Source organism: Procambarus clarkii, chromosome 46, assembly GCF_040958095.1.
Source record: "Procambarus clarkii isolate CNS0578487 chromosome 46, FALCON_Pclarkii_2.0, whole genome shotgun sequence".
In the NCBI taxonomy this organism is placed as follows: domain Eukaryota; kingdom Metazoa; phylum Arthropoda; class Malacostraca; order Decapoda; family Cambaridae; genus Procambarus; species Procambarus clarkii.
Window position 1 is genome coordinate 17,789,498 of NC_091195.1, and position 17,500 is coordinate 17,806,997.

The following is a 17,500-nucleotide window of genomic DNA, read 5'->3' on the forward strand; positions in this document are numbered from 1 at the left end:
CCCGCGGCCCGGTCCTCGACCAGGCCTCTTTTTTGTTACACATTCCCAGGAAGCAGCCCGTGACAGCTGTCTAACTCCCAGGTACCTATTTACTGCTGGGTGAACAGGGGGCATCGGGGTGAAAGAAACTCTGCCCCATTTGTTTCCGCCGCCACCGGGGATCGAACCCAGAACCTCTGGATTACGAATCCCGAGCCAACATAATCTGTCTATCTGTCTCTCGTCTCTTCACAAGGCAACAAACTATCTAAATAATTAAGTGTTTGCAGCTAAGCCTAAACATGTGTCCCCCCCCCCCTTAGGGGAGCCGGTCGGCCGAGCGAACAGCACACTGGACTTCTGGGGCCAGATTCACGAAAGCACTTACGCAAGCACTTACGAACGTGTACATCTTTCCTCAATCTTTGACGGCTTTGGTTACATTTATTAAACAGTTTACAAGCATGAAAACTTGCCAATCAACTGTTGTTATTGTTATAAACAGCCTCCTGGTGCTTCCGAGCTCATTAACTGTTTAATAATTGTAAACAAAGCCGCCAAAGATTGAGATAAGATGTACAGGTTCGTAAGTGCTTGCGTAAGTGCTTTCGTGAATCTGGCCCCTGATCCTGTGGTCCCGGGTTCAATCCCAGGCGCCGGCGAGAAACAATGGGCAGTTTCTTTCACCCTTGATGCCCCTGTTACCTAGCAGTAAAATAGGTACCTGGGTGTTAGTCAGGTGTCACGGGCTGCTTCCTGGGGGTGGAAGCCTGGTCGAGGACCGGGCCGCGGGGACACTAAAGCCCCGAAATCATCTCAAGATAACCCCCCCCCCCAACACCTGCCCGGAACACGGGGACACATGTTCTTCTCAAACACCTGCGCTGAACACATGTTCTTCTCAAACACCTGCGCTGAACACATGTTCTTCTCAAACACCTGCGCTGAACACATGTTCTTCTCAAACACCTGCGCTGAACACATGTTCTTCTCAAACACCTGCGCTGAACACATGTTCTTCTCAAACACCTGCGCTGAACTCTTGGAACACGGCGTGAACACCAGACCATCCAGCTTCACAGGGCTAATAAACTCATCACAGATATTGCTGCTGTTTTACCTTCAGCAACTAGGAACAAAAAGTTGCAAGTAGCACAGGATAAGGTGATCCCGGAGTGGACTTACCCGGCACAAGAGCGGGGCTGTAACTGTCGTCTCAATATACACAAACGTTACCAGAACCCAAATACAATGTTGACCAGACCACACACTAGAAGGTGAAGGGACGACGATCACGTTTCGGTCCTGTCCTGGCAACCCGTTCTCGCAAATTCGTAAAGTCAATATTGACTTATTAACTACGTGCATAGGTGATATACTAAACATAATAGATACCCTTAAAAAGATTCATAGAAAACACCGACCTTACCTAACCTACTTAGTATGTTAAGATAAGCATCTTATTGCTTCGTAATTACAATTATTACTTAACCTGTACCTATTATAGGTTAGGTAATAATTGTAATTACGAAGCAATAAGATGCTTATCTTAACATACTAACAAGGTTAGGTAAGGTCGGTATTTTCTATGAATCTTTTTAAGGGTATCTATTATGTTAAGTATGTCACCTATGCACATATTTAATAAGTCAATATTGACTTATTAAATTTGCGAGAACGGGTTGGTCCTGGACCATTCTCGAGTCGATTGACACAAACATATTTCCACTATATTTCAGAAAGTAATATAACCAAAAAAATCTTAGAAAACGTTCCAAATACATGGATAATTTTTTTGTTTACAATATACTGTTTCTTATTTCTTACTCTCTTTTTAATTTGCCGGGATTTACATATATCTTTCCTAGTTAAACATTCTCATTAACTCTTATGGTTGGAATTGCCTTATCAGCAGTATGTCACTCCGTAACATCTATCACCATTATATCACACCATTAACCATCTGTCACCATTAGCACATCAAAACCATTAAAACATAACACGAACATCAGAAACAGTGTAAAAAATTAGCTAACATTGATACCAATTCTAATTTGAAACTCAGAAACTTTATTTACCAAATGTTTTTACATATATAACAGAGTTAATTTACACAATTTACAGGACAATATTTACCCTATGATATAGAGTAAATATTGATTCGTATGTAAATATATTCACATATCCCATTTACAATCCTCCTTGAGTCTTCAGGCATTTATATATATATATATATATATATATATATATATATATATATATATATATATATATATATATATATATATATATATATATATATATATGTCGTACCTAGTAGCCAGAACGCACTTCTCAGCCTACTATGCAAGGCCCGATTTGCCTAATAAGCCAAGTTTTCTTGAATTAATATATTTTCTCTAATTTTTTTCTTATGAAATGATAAAGCTACCCATTTCATTATGTTTGAGGACAATTCTTTTTTATTGGAGTTAAAATTAACGTAGATATATGACCGAACCTAACCAACCCTACCTAACCTAACCTAACCTATCTTTATTGGTTAGGTTAGGTTAGGTAGCCGAAAATGTTAGGTTAGGTTAGGTTAGGTAGGTTAGGTAGTCGAAAACATTAATTCATGAAAACTTGGCTTATTAGGCAAATCGGGCCTTGCATTGTAGGCTGAGCAGTGCGTTCTGGCTACTAGGTACGACATATATATATATATATATATATATATATATATATATATATATATATATATATATATATATATATATATATATATATATATATATATATATATATATATATATATATATATATATATATATATAACATCATAGCAAGCAATCATTATATTCTATATTCTGATTTAGATTTAGAGTTATAGTGAAAGTATATAATTCTTAGAATTCCGACTAAATGGGTTAAAATTTTCACCATCTCTTTCTTTTGAAGTCTCTCTATTTCATTGCTTTCTCTTCCCCTCTCTCCCTCTCATTTTTCGTTGCTCTCCTTACTTTCTCCTCCTTTCCCCTTTCATCAGTTATCTGTTCCACGTCCTTTCTTAAACACAACAGATCAGTGTTTTATTTTCATGTCCCTTTATAGATATTTTTTTGAGTCTTTTCTGTATATGGATGTCTCTTTGGCTCTCTCTTTCACGGTCTCTCTGTCTCTGTCTGTCTGTCTCTCTCTCTCTCTGTGTCTATCTCTCTCTCTGTCTCTCTCTCTCTCTCTCTCTCTCTCTCTCTGTCCCTCTCTCTGTCTCTGTCTCTCTCTCTCTCAGTCTCTCTCTCTCTCTCAGTGATGCTCACATGTCCTCCCCACACCAGGAAGTGCTGGAGGAATGACAGGGAAAAAACATGGGGAATATGAGTAAAACTTCACTATAACTCACTCGAAAGGGAGTGTCACAGGTCACAGACAAAGATCAAATGCTCTAAAAAGTGACAAATCACCACTGGAGCCAGAGCAGCACTTTTGCTGGCAACTGTGTAGCCTTTGGCACCGGTATTCATGTCTGGCTCTGTGCTGGGGTGGGATTGATAACTCAAGGCGCTCAGGTGGTGGTGGGATTGATAACTCAAGGCGCTCAGGTAATATTGGGTTTGATAACTCAAGGCGCTCAGGTAATATTGGGTTTGATAACTCAAGGCGCTCAGGTAATATTGGGTTTGATAACTCAAGGCGCTCAGGTAATATTGGGATTGATAACTCAAGCCGCTCAGGTAATATTGGGATTGATAACTCAAGGCGCTCAGGTAATATTGGGATTGATAACTCAAGGCGCTCAGGTAATATTAGGATTGATAACTCAAGCCGCTCAGGAAATATTGGGATTGATAACTCAAGGCGCTCAGGTGGGTGTGGGATTGATAACTAAAGGCGCTCAGGTAATATTGGGATTGATAACTCAAGCCGCTCAGGTAATATTGGGATTGATAATACGAGATTACACACACTCACACACACACACTTAATTAAACCCCAATACCCCCCAAAAAAAAAACTCCCAACCAGCTACATATAATTTCGAATTATTACCCAAATAATTTATTTGCAACATCTGTACCAGACACAAATTGGAAGGCAACAAGCAGCCTGCAATGCGAGCAACAGCCGGTTGCAATTATCGCCATGTTTGGTTTCAAATATATCAACATCACTTTGTAATAAACAATATGGCTCCATTGCACCTTACAGATGTCCTAGAACCACCCAATCTCGGACCAAAGTGGAGTTTCATAAATTCGAAAATCATTTATAGAATGAATTTGCAAGATTAATTTCGTTTGGCCGTCCAATCTAAAAAAAAAAAATGATCAAGCATTGTGATCATTAATGAGTTTTTGTCAAACAAGCATTATTGAAAGTATCTCTCCAGACCTGAGCAAAAAAAAAAAATCTCATTATCACTTCAGAATCCGTTCGCAGCTATATCTATACAGCATTCAAATGCCCTCAAACCCGGACTCGAAAACGGCATTTCCACCCACCCATACATCATCACACACACACACTGAATAAAACTCTTATATTGAATAAAACGCTTTTGGGAGGGGGGAGGGGGGGGGGTCTGGACTATCTATTCTCAATCCCATTCAAATCAGGTTTGAATTCGGTTACATACCCCGAGCGTCGATATGCAATTAAAATTAATTTATTTTCTAGTGCAGCTGCGATGGGGTATTATTTAACTGGTGATTCATATGTAAATATATTCACATATCCTATTTACAATCCTCCTTCAGTCTTCAGTGTATATATATATATATATATATATATATATATATATATATATATATATATATATATATATATATATATATATATATATATATATATATATATATATATATATATATATATATATTAGTATATTTTGGTAGCAGTCTTTCCTGTAGACATATATTATTAAATATGACCGAAAAAGTAAGATTAATAATTCTAACACGAATTTTCTCAATCTTTCGTACATTACGCTTCACTGTTGGAGGTAAATCAAATACAAGAGGAGTGTTGTTAACGCATACGTCGACCGTGCTCTCAGCCACAGCTCAGAATGGAAGCAAGTCGACGAAGAACTCTGTAGGGTAAGGCAGGTCCTAGTCAATAACGGCTTCTCCAATGGTTTCATCGAAGACATCATAAGAAGGAAAGTGAAAAGCCATGCAACCTCTGAAGAGACAACTAACACAACACCTATACCCCCTATTAGACTATTTTACAGGAACTTCTTTTCCACAGCTCATAAAACGGAGGAAAGAGTCCTGAAAGATATTGTTAATAAAAACGTTATCCCTACAGACAAAAATCAGAGGATACAACTGACGATTTACTATAAAACCAGAAAAACGGCCAGCCTACTCATGATAAACTCTCCAGACACAAAACAGAACGCTTTAAAAGAGACTAACGTCGTCTATGCCTTCAAATGCCCACTTGGGGACTGTAAGCTCCAAAAAACCCAGTATATAGGCAAGACAACAACATCTCTTTCTAGGCGTTTAACGATGCATAAGCAACAGGGCTCCATTAAGGAACATATAATCTCTTCCCACAACCAAACCATCGCCAGAGAAATCCAAGTAAACAACACAGAAATCATCGATAGATACAGCGATAGCAGGCGGCTTGACGTTTGCGAGGCACTACACATCAAGAAGTCAACACCAGCAATCAACAGCCAATTATTGCACAACTATATTCTACCCACCTCAAGACTCCGCTCCAATATAGAAGCATCAAGAAATATGGACCAATAGGCTTTCTACAAACACTTCTATTCAATACCCATTGTTTCTGTTCTGTCTTGTGTTGATACTTTTAATACCCTATTAATATCCCCAGTGTTCTGTCTTGTGTTAATGCCACATCACCCCTCCCACCTCACTCAAATGTAGATATAAAATCAGAGATACGTAAGTTCTAATCAGTTGTGTATTTGTGAAGTCTTTGAAAATGTAATAAGTTTTACGAAACGCGCCCGTGTCGCGTCAGACTAGAAATAAAAATGAATTTTGGAGAAGTAATTTTTGATTTACCTCCAACAGTGAAGCGTAATGTACGAAAGATTGAGAAAATTCGTGTTAGAATTATTAATCTTACTTTTTCGGTCATATTTAATAATATATATATATATATATATATATATATATATATATATATATATATATATATATATATATATATATATATATATATATATATATATATGCGGAAAAAAACATGTGTGAAAAACGGAGAATGCTAAACGCGTTATCGGCTAATTTCGCCTTCATCAGAGCAAAGTAGAATGATGAATTTGCTCTGAATATTCAGGTCCTTCACAAACCTCTAAGTCATTCCAACCCCATGTGGTCATTTCACGCTCTATATATCCTAATTGGGAAATAAGCTAGTACCTATTACTCAGCGCGTCGACTTCCGCCTCCAAGAGGGTTCGTATCCCCGTCAGATGCTGTGGTCCATCTTGCAGATGCCGGCAGAATATCCGGGAATATATATATATATATATTTTTTTTTGCTGCGGATGCTGTGAGGGACAGATATTTATCTCAGATGTGATGAGGGAAAGAGAGAGAGAGAGAGAGAGAGAGAGAGAGAGAGAGAGAGAGAGAGAGAGAGAGAATTATGAACACTGTGGCAGTATTGGTCCATACGAGGCAGCTCCTATTGGTCCATACGAGGCAGCTGCTATTGGTCCATACGAGGCAGCTCCTATTGGTCCATACGAGGCAGCTGCTATTGGTCCACACGAGGCAGCTCCTATTGGTCCATACGAGGCAGCTGCTATTGGTCCACACGAGGCAGCTCCTATTGGTCCATACGAGGCAGCTGCTATTGGTCCATACGAGGCAGCAGCTATTGGTCCATACGAGGCAGCTGCTATAGGTCCATATGAGGCAGCTGCTATTGGTCCATACGAGGCAGCTGCTATTGGTCCATACGAGGCAGATGCTATTGGTCCATACGAGGCAGCTGCTATTGGTCCATACGAGGCAGCTGCTATTGGTTCATAGGAGGCAGCTGCTATTGGTCCATACGAGGCAGCTGCTATTGGTCCATACGAGGCAGCTGCTATTGGTCCATACGAGGCAGCTCCTATTGGTTCATACGAGGCAGCTGCTATTGGTCCATACGAGGCAGCTGCTATTGGTCCATACGAGGCAGCTGCTATTGGTCCATACGAGGCAGCTGCTATTGGTCCATACGAGGTAGCTGTTATGGGTCCATACGAAGCAGCTCCTATTGGTCCATACGAGGCAGCTGCTATTGGTCCATACGAGGCAGCTGCTATTGGTCCATACGAGGTAGCTCCTATTGGTCCATACGAGGCAGCTCCTATTGGTCCATACGAGGCAGCTGCTATTGGTCCATACGAGGCAGCTCCTATTGGTCCATACGAGGCAGCTGCTATTGGTCCATACGAGGCAGCACCTATTGGTCCATACGAGGCAGCTCCTATTGGTCCATACGAGGCAGCACTATTGGTCCATACGAGGCAGCTCCTATTGGTCCATACGAGGCAGCTGCTATTGGTCCATACGAGGCAGCTGCTATTGGTCCATACGAGGCAGCTGCTATTGGTCCATACGAGGCAGCTCCTATTGGTCCATACGAGGAAGCTGCTATTTATATCCAGCCAAACTCATTCATCACGTTATCCATATCGTTATCTCTGCAACAAGCAATAACGCTGAGAGCAGAGTGCGTGCGTTTGCGTGCGAGAGCCTTATGAGGTATGCATTAATGCGGGTAGTGAAGCTCCCCTCATAAACCTTTAACTCACGCACTCACGCACTCACTCTCTCTCTCTCTCTCTCTCTCTCTCTCTCTCTCTCTCTCTCTCTCTCTCTCTCTCTCTCTCTCTCTCTCTCTCTCTCTCTCTCTCTCTCTCTCTCTCTCTCTCTCTCTCTCTCTCTCTCTCTCTCTCTCTCCCTCTCTCTCTCTCTCTCTCTCTCTCTCTCTCTCTCTCTCTCTCTCTCTCTCTCTCTCTCTCTCTCTCTCTCTCTCTCTCTCTCTCTCTCTCTCTCTCTCTCTCTCTCTCTCTCTCTCTCTCTCTCTCTCTCTCTCTCTCTCTCTCTCTCTCTCTCTCTCTCTCTCTCTCTCCTCTCTCTCTCCTCTCTCCTCTCTCTCTCTCTCTCTCTCTCTCTCTCTCTCTCTCTCTCTCTCTCTCTCTCTCTCTCTCTCTCTCTCTCTCTCTCTCTCTCTCTCTCTCTCTCTCTCTCAAGGTGAGATGGATCCCAAGTTGATCTTAGTTCCTTAGTGTCAGAAGGCGCCGTCCGCCGTGGCAAGTAGCACGGGCTATGGTGAGCCCGTAGTGGACTTACCTGGCACAGGAGCGGGGCAAGTAGCACGGGCTATGGTGAGCCCGTAGTGGACTTACCCGTCACAGACCCGGTCCTCGACCAGGCCTCCACCCCCAGGAAGCAGCCCGTGACAGCTGACTAACACCCAGGTACCTATTTCACTGCTAGGTAACAGAGGGCCTTTTTTAGCTTCTTTCTTGCGATTTCGTCGCATCGTGTCTCGCTGTAATCGCTGCTTGCAACAGCTTGGCGGATTCGTCCGTATTGCAAGAGCTGTCAATAAGGCCGTGTAGACGTATTGCACGACCTGCATATGTTGCAATACGGCGCACGATATGCAATGAATGACGCTATGTGTTGCAATACGGCGCACTATATGCAATGAATGACGCTATGTGTTGCAATACGGTGCACTATATGCAATGAATGACGCTATGTGTTGCAATACGGCGCACGATATGCAATGAATGACGCTATGTGTTGCAATACGGCGCACTATATGCAATGAATGACGCTATGTGTTGCAATACGGCGCACGATATGCAATGAATGACGCTATGTGTTGCAATACGGCGCACTATATGCAATGAATGACGCTATGTGTTGCAATACGGTGCACTATATGCAATGAATGACGCTATGTGTTGCAATACGGCGCACTATATGCAATGATTGACGCTATGTGTTGCAATACGGCGCACTATATGCAATGAATGACGCTATGTGTTGCAATACGGCGCACAAAATGCAATGAATGACGCTTCTCTTATCTGTCTTATCTCTTATATATCTGTCAGTGTAGTCATTCTTTCCGTTTATACGTTATGTTCTTGGACCAGTTGCTTTACGGTACACGAACTAGGATAGCAGCTTCCTGGTGGCAGGAGGATAGCAGCTTCCTGGTGGCAGGAGGATAGCAGCTTACTGGTGGCACAAGGATAGCAGCTTCCTGGTGGCAGGAGGATAGCAGCTTCCTGGTGGCAGGAGGATAGCAGCTTCCTGGTGGCAGGAGGATAGCAGCTTCCTGGTGGCAGGAGGATAGCAGCTTACATGTGACTCAGGATAGCAGCTTGCTGGTGGCACAAGGATGGCAGCTTGCTGGTGGCAGGAGGATAGCAGCTTCCTGGTGGCAGAAGGATGGCAGCTTACATGTGACTCAGGATAGCAGCTTGCTGGTGGCAGGAGGATAGCAGCTTGCTGGTGGCACAAGGATGGCAGCTTACATGTGACTCAGGATAGGAGCTTGCTGGTGGCACAAGGATGGCAGCTTACATGTGACTCAGGATAGGAGCTTGCTGGTGGCACAAGGATGGCAGCTTGCTGGTGGCAGCAGGATAGCAGCTTGCTGGTGGCACAAGGATGGCAGCTTACATGTGACTCAGGAGAGCAGCTTGCTGGTGGCAGGAGGATAGCAGCTTACTGGTGGCAGGAGGATAGCAGCTTGCTGGTGGCAGGAGGATGGCAGCTTACTGGTGGCAGAAGGATGGCAGCTTACTGGCGGCAGGAGGATAGCAGCTTGCTGGTGGCAGGAGGATAGCAGCTTCCTGATGGCAGGAGGATAGCAGCTTACTGGTGGCAGGAGGATAGCAGCTTGCTGGTGGCAGGAGGATGGCAGCTTACTGGTGGCAGAAGGATGGCAGCTTACTGGCGGCAGGAGGATAGCAGCTTGCTGGTGGCAGGAGGATAGCAGCTTCCTGATGGCAGGAGGATAGCAGCTTCCTGGTGGCAGGAGGATAGCAGCTTCCTGATGGCAGCAGGATAGCAGCCACCTCCACTACCACCACACCTACAGAGCCTAAGATAACTCAGCTTAACACAGCACTCCGCCCTTCACCCATCAAGGTCCATTCCCCTAATACCATTACCTGGAGAAATGGGCCCTACTGCAGCACTTATCTGGCACTTTACTGCCCCGCAAAGGCCCTTATCTCCATCCCTTGTCCGATGGCACTCAGGCCCTGTTAGGGACAGATAAGGGGGGGATAGGGGTGGACAGGAGAGAGAGAGAGATAGAGAGACAAGCTCTCTGCAGCTTAATGGATTTTAACAATATATTACACTCTGACGTGAAGGGAAGGGTCTTCGTATATCGTATGAGATATCGTATGATATCTACCTGTAATATATTTACAGGTCACAGGAAAAGCGACCTTATTGGAAGAATGAATTTTTCATTCTCGGAAGGCTCTCAATGGTGTTATTCACGCGAAGATTAGTATCTAAACGGAGAAGCAGATTGGCGAATCAGGCAAAAGAATCAACTTGGGAAGGGAAAGGAAATTGGGAATCTTCTCCCGATTCAGGAAGAGAGAGATGATTCGCGGAGAGAGAGAGAGAGAGATTGAGAGAGAGAGATTGAGAGAGAGAGAGAGAGAGAGAGAGAGAGAGAGAGAGAGAGAGAGAGAGAGAGAGAGAGAGAGAGAGAGAGAGAGAGAGAGAGAGAGAGAGAGAGAGAGAGAGAGAGAGAGAGATTGAGAGAGAGAGATTGAGAGAGAGAGAGAGAGAGAGAGAGAGAGAGATTGAGAGAGAGAGAGAGAGACAGAGAGAGAGAGAGACAGAGAGAAAGAGAGATTCACAGATGATTGGAAATATCGCCTGGATTGGTACTAAGGCTCATCCCATTCCAAAAATACATATATGACTATAAAAATATAAGTTACAATCAATGCTGCTTGCCAATGCACAACTATTGAAAAAAGCTGGAACTATAAGGAGAAGTGTCACACGTAGCAAAACAAATTAAATAGATGGTTTCCCCTATATGCTCTGAAAAAATGGCTTCTAGAATTCAACCCCGAAAAATGCAATGCTATAAGGAAAGGAACCCAACCTAACCCATCAAAGGAAACACAAATACCCAGATATACAACAAGGCTGGACATTACTACACTAAAGGAAAACAGGAAGAGCACAGACATGATAACGACATCAAAGATTATAAAGGAAATATGGCATGTAGACACAGAAGGAAAAGTGTTTAAACCGAGACTTCGCAGATCGACAGAAAGGACTGGAAATAACACACACACACACACACACACACACACACACACACACACACACACACACACACACACACACACACACACACACACACACACACACACACACACACACACACACACACACACACACACACACACACACACGCGCGTGCAAGCAATCTGATTTAATGAAACACGTATAACGGAAACATTTGTACAAATGATAGATCATTAGTGTTCACTACTATACAATCTATGTATTTACAGAGCAGTATTACCCCACTACACATTCAAAACACACATTCACTATATATATATATATATATATATATATATATATATATATATATATATATATATATATATATATATATATCACCTTGTTACATTCTGGGTTCACGAATATTATGGTGAATTAAGAATATATAAATTCGATAATATATATATATATATATATATTTTTGTATTAATAGTGACATTTGTAATGGCAAAATGTCTCCTGTTATAAAAACAATTATGTGAGTCAATGAATAGTGTTGATGTGATATGTATATTATACATATGTATACAGAATTGTCTACATCATAGTCAGAATACATACAAGATTCATATCATAAGCCTTTTATTCATTAAGCCTTTGATAATATAAGTTCAGCCGACCATGAGAAAAGGACTTTAAGGAAACAGGTAAAAAAAATGATAATTTCAGCCTTTATGAAGTCTTAGAAGTGACGAGTTGATTCCGTCAAGGCCCTTCCGCCAAGGGCCTCCTGTCAAGGTATTGGGGGCACAAACGGTGCTTTTCCTACCCACACAAACACCAATCAAGTTATCTCACAAACAACTTGTATATGAGTTTAATAAAAGTCCAGAACAAACCTATCCCTTGATTAACGTCCCCCAAGGCGGAGCCATATATATATCAGCCACCGAACTGTGAATTAAAGCAAGTATTACAAATACAAATTCGAGGAATATAGAGCAGTTAGAAATTAGAGGAAATGCAGTAGAGAGCCTTAAAACAAGCGAGGTACGAGAGCCCACCGAAGGAACAGTATTTGATCATGGTATCGAGTGGATACAAGAACAGGCGAAATGGTGGAATAGATTTGCAGTTCGAGCAGAATATTGAGTACTTACACACACGGTTACCAGTTTACAGTGATCACAGGATCAAGAAGCGACTCTGGAGCTCAATTAAAGCAAGAAAATTATGAACAGAAAGGACTAAGTCACTATATATATATATATATATTGTATATATATATATATATATATATTGTATATATATATATATATATATAGTATATATATATATAGTATATATATATATATATATATATATATATATATATATATATCTATATATATATATATATATATATATATACTATATATATATTAGTGGCTTAGACTATATATATATATGACTATATATATATATATATATATATAGTATCTGGGTTGATACTCATTTACATACCTGTTTGATTTGCAACATGCAGTCTACTTTACATACAGGGGCCTCGTAGCCTGGTGGATAGCGCGCAGGACTCGTAATTCTGTGGCGCGGGTTCGATTCCCGCACGAGGCAGAAACAAATGGGCAAGAGTTTCTTTCACCCTGAATGCCCCTGTTACCTAGCAGTAAATAGGTACCTGGGAGTTAGTCAGCTGTCACGGGCTGCTTCCTGGAGGTGGAGGCCTGGTCGAGGACCGGGCCGCGGGGACACTAAAGCCCCGAAATCATCTCAAGATAACCTCAAGATAACACTTCCCTGTGGAACTCTGGCACGGATTCAGTCTTCCGGATTCTGCTCTATTGAGGACTGCTGTTAGAGCCAGTTCTTGAAGACAGTCCTCTATCAGCTCTATAATAGAGCCTGAGATACCTTAATGCTTGAAGCTCCATTACTAATCCAGCGTGCCAGACCCGATCAAAGGCTCCTGCTCTGTCTAGAGCAACAACACAGCTGATCTTGGCACTCATCCAGTGACTAATGCTACTTAGAGGAGAGATACAGCAAGCAACCCATTTTCGCAATTTCTTTAAGTCAATATTGACTTATTAAATACGTGCATATGTGACATGCTAATTTATTGTGAATATTTTACTTTACCTTGAAAAGCTTCATAGAAAACACCGACCTTACCTAACCTTCTTAGTATGTTAAGATAAGCATCTTATTGCTTCGTAATTACAATTATTACTTAACCTATTATAGGTATAGGTTAAGTAATAATTGTAATTACACACTAAGAAGGTTAGGTAAGGTCGGTGTTTTCTATGAAGCTTTTCAAGGTAACCTAAAATATTCACAATAAATTAGTATGTCACATATGCACGTATTTAATAAGTCAATATTGACTATAAGAAAGTGCGAGAACGGGTTGCAGCAAGAGATCAACAATTCGGCCGTTTATAAAACTATATTATTAATCACACAGTAGTTTATGATGGGAAAAAAAAAATATACTAATTTGCTGAGAGATTAATGGCTCAGGAATTTTACCAGTAAGTGAAAGCAGTCTGTAGATACTAATCAGTGATTGGGACTTGTTTTTTGTGCATTGGAACATCTGCTCAAGTCCACAGGAAGGAGCTAAATTGCTTGAGCAAAGCAGAGTTGGCTTGAGACAGGTGGTAAAAACAGGTTAATTACACGGTTTCATACACACTTTATCTGGCCCCCATAGCATCTTTGAGTGCATCCTTGAGTACATCCTTACCCATGCCGAGTGTTTTAAGGAAATAGTGAACTTCAACCATTTATATTGACCAGACCACACACTAAAAGGTGAAGGGACGACGACGTTTCGGTCCGTCCTGGACCATTCTCAATTCGATACGACAGAATTGACTTGAGAATGGTCCAGGACGGACCGAAACGTCGTCGTCGTCGTCGTCCCTTCACCTTCTAGCGTGTGGTCTGGTCAGCATACTTCAACCACGTTATTGTGACTCCTCTCGCCTGCAACCAATTCTATCACCACCGTATTGCTCCAGTGTATTGACCAAGATATGAAAGATATCGTACAAGATGAGGCACTCTCACCATCTTGGCACCAACATTGGTTGCCATAAGGTCAGCCATCTTGATACTAGTTGCCATAGTTTGAATATTCCTTAGATGAATATGCCTGCCCATCTCTCTCTCTCTCTCTCTCTCTCTCTCTCTCTCTCTCTCTCTCTCTCTCTCTCTCTCTCTCTCTCTCTCTCCTCTCTCTCTCTCTCTCTCCTCTCTCTCTCTCTCTCTCTCTCTGTCTGGCTGTCTGTCTGTCTGTCTGTCTGTCTGTCTGTCTGTCTGTCTGTCTGTCTGTCTGTCTGTCTGTCTGTCTGTCTGTCTGTCTGTCTGTCTGTCTGTCTGTCTGTCTGTCTGTCTGTCTCTCTCTCTCTCTCTCTCTCTCTCTCTCTCTCTCTCTCTCTCTCTCTCTCTCTCTCTCTCTCTCTCTCTCTCTCTCTCTCTCTCTCTCTCTCTCTCTCTCTCTCTCTCTCTCTCTGTCTCTCTCTCTCTCTCACTCTCTCTCTCTTCCCTACCAACTGCCCCAAGCTGGGAGCATCCACCAGTCAATATTTCTCACTTCCTAACAGATGGGAAGCCATCAACCTAACCCAACCTTCCCCTCTACCCCAACCACAACACATAAAAAACTCCTTCAGCTATAGATAGTAATCTGTCATATCGACATTTATATGATATTGGGGGATTTTTTTTATCTCTAGCCTTAAGTAATGTAGGAGGGTGAGGGGGATTACTCTTCTGAGTGTTTTTGAGTCTGTAGGTCTTGGTATCTGAGTGCCTTGGTATCTGAGTGCCTTGGTATCTTGAGTATCTTATCAGTATCTGAGTGCCTTGGTATCTGAGTATCTTATCAACTGAGTGCCTTGGTATCTGAGTGCCTTGGTATATGAGTATCTTAGCAACTGAGTGCCTTGGTATCTGAGTGCCTTGGTATCTGAGTGCCTTGGTATCTGAGTATCTTGGTATCTGAGTGTCTTGGTATCTGAGTGCCTTGGTATCTGAGTGCCTTGGTATCTGAGTGCCTTGGTATCTGAGTGCCTTGGTATCTGAGTGCCTTGGTATCTGAGTGCCTTGGTATCTGAGTGCCTTGGTATCTGAGTGCCTTGGTATCTGAGTGCCTTGGTATCTGAGTGCCTTGGTATCTGAGTGCCTTGGTATCTGAGTGCCTTGGTATCTGAGTGCCTTGGTATCTGAGTGCCTTGGTATCTGAGTGCCTTGGTATCTGAGTGCCTTGGTATCTAATTCTCCACACTCTCCAGTTAAGATTATATAAGAGTATAATAGGGGGCTCTTATATAGCTCTTGTTAAAGAGCTCGCAAGACTCTATATATTTTACCCCAACACCAAGGTCATATATATAATCCTCCCACAATCATAGATACTCTATAATTCTCCTTATCCAAGGATTATATAATTTTAAACCTCATCTGAGACTTTTTAACTCTACCAAAGAAATGACTGAGATGATGAATATATTGAAACTATCTCAACATTTTCTATATATATATATATATATATATATATATATATATATATATATATATATATATATATATATATATATATATATATATATATATATATATATATATATATGTGTGTATAATGACATATATGACAGTAGTCATAATTTCTCAAACAGAGAGCATTATTGACCGGTCAGTAATCCTCAGGTATTATCCTTGTTCAATATTGTCCAGACAGAAATATATTCAAAAACAGCATTAACCACACTACTCTCCCAATCACCACTCTTCCAATCAGCACTCTCCCAATCAGCACAGAGTAAATCTGATAAGTCTGACTACCTACAGATGAACTAATATTTTCACTATTCATATATTCGTGTATAATCCGGTACAGAGAGAGAGAGAGAGAGAGAGAGAGAGAGAGAGAGAGAGAGAGAGAGAGAGAGAGAGAGAGAGAGAGAGAGAGAGAGAGAGAGAGAGAGAGAGAGAGAGAGAGAGAGAGAGAGAGAGAGAGAGAGAGAGAGAGAGAGAGAGAGAGAGAGAGAGAGAGAGAGAGAGAGAGACACACACACATATAAAGATATTCGTTTTCTACACCTTCAGAATTTTCATCTGCTTTCAATCTTCAACTTTAGCAACTTACGGTTTGCAACGAGGGGGGAGGAGGCTGAGTGACGCTGTGAGATTGGAAGGGATTCGAACGGGGGCCCAAGATACACCAGAGAGCAAGGCGAAGAGATTCGACATATAGATCTTGGCGTAGGAATCAGAGAGAGGATTGGTTTTGCGCTGGTTACCTGTGTCAGAGAAGGAGCTGGATTGGCAGATGGGATTAGGGGATTAGGGGATGGGATTAGGGATAGAGAGACCTGATCCTGGGTACTTGGAGTGTCCTAGGATAGAGGAAACCTATTCAAGGGACTGAGGGTTGAGCCCAAGATCTATTCCAGGTGTGTGAGCTGGGACAGGTTTCTGAAAATGGGGGGCAGATATGGGAGTGGTGAAATGCAATCATGCTGCAATTACAGAATTGCATAAGAATGTAAAATGAATTATACAATGTTGCAGGATCAACTTGGCACTAGATTCCCCCCCCCCCCAACCGTCACTAGATTTCCAAAGTGTTTGGCTACAAAATATCGCAAGATAAACAATTTTTTTTCTCTCTCGGATTTTGACGTCAACATTCCAATCCTTTCCCCCCTCCCCCCCCTCCTCTCGTTTATGGAGTGTGTGTGTGTGTGTGTGTGTGTGTGTGTGTGTGTGTGTGTGTGTGTGTGTGTGTGTGTGTGTGTGTGTGTGTGTGTGTGTGTGTGTGTGTGTGTGTGTGTGTGTGTGTGTGTGTGTGTGTGTGTGTGTGTGTTTGTTTGTACTCACCTAGTTGTGTTTGCGGGGGTTGAGCTCTGGCTCTTTGGTCCCTCCTCTCAACCGTCAATCAACTGGTGTACAGATTCCTGAGCCTACAGATTTCCTGTGTGTGTGTGTGTGTGTGTGTGTGTGTGTGTGTGTGTGTGTGTGTGTGTGTGTGTGTGTGTGTGTGTGTGTGTGTGTTCGCCACAGTGACTCGTGTGTGTGTATGTATTTGTGCGTTATAGCGTGTATAAGTGTACATATTCGTGTCGACATGTGCGTTTGTGTGTGTGTATATATATGTATGAATGTATATTTTTTCCCCTAGCTATGATTGCAGGATCTGAGAGCTCTGGTGTGTGTGTATGTGTGTGTGTGTGTGTGTGTGTGTGTGTGTG

General features: G+C 42.1%; 1 protein-coding gene across 1 annotated transcript in view; it reads right to left on the reverse strand.

Moving 5' to 3' along the window:
* Positions 1-15,097: 15,097 nt before the first annotated feature.
* LOC138350551 (mucin-22-like) overlaps positions 15,098-17,500 on the reverse strand; it is a 27,976-nt gene continuing 25,573 nt past the window's right edge. The window contains exon 5 of the mRNA XM_069301561.1: positions 15,098-15,520. Coding sequence (XP_069157662.1) covers positions 15,098-15,520 — 423 coding nt within the window. The remainder of the gene's footprint in view (positions 15,521-17,500) is intronic.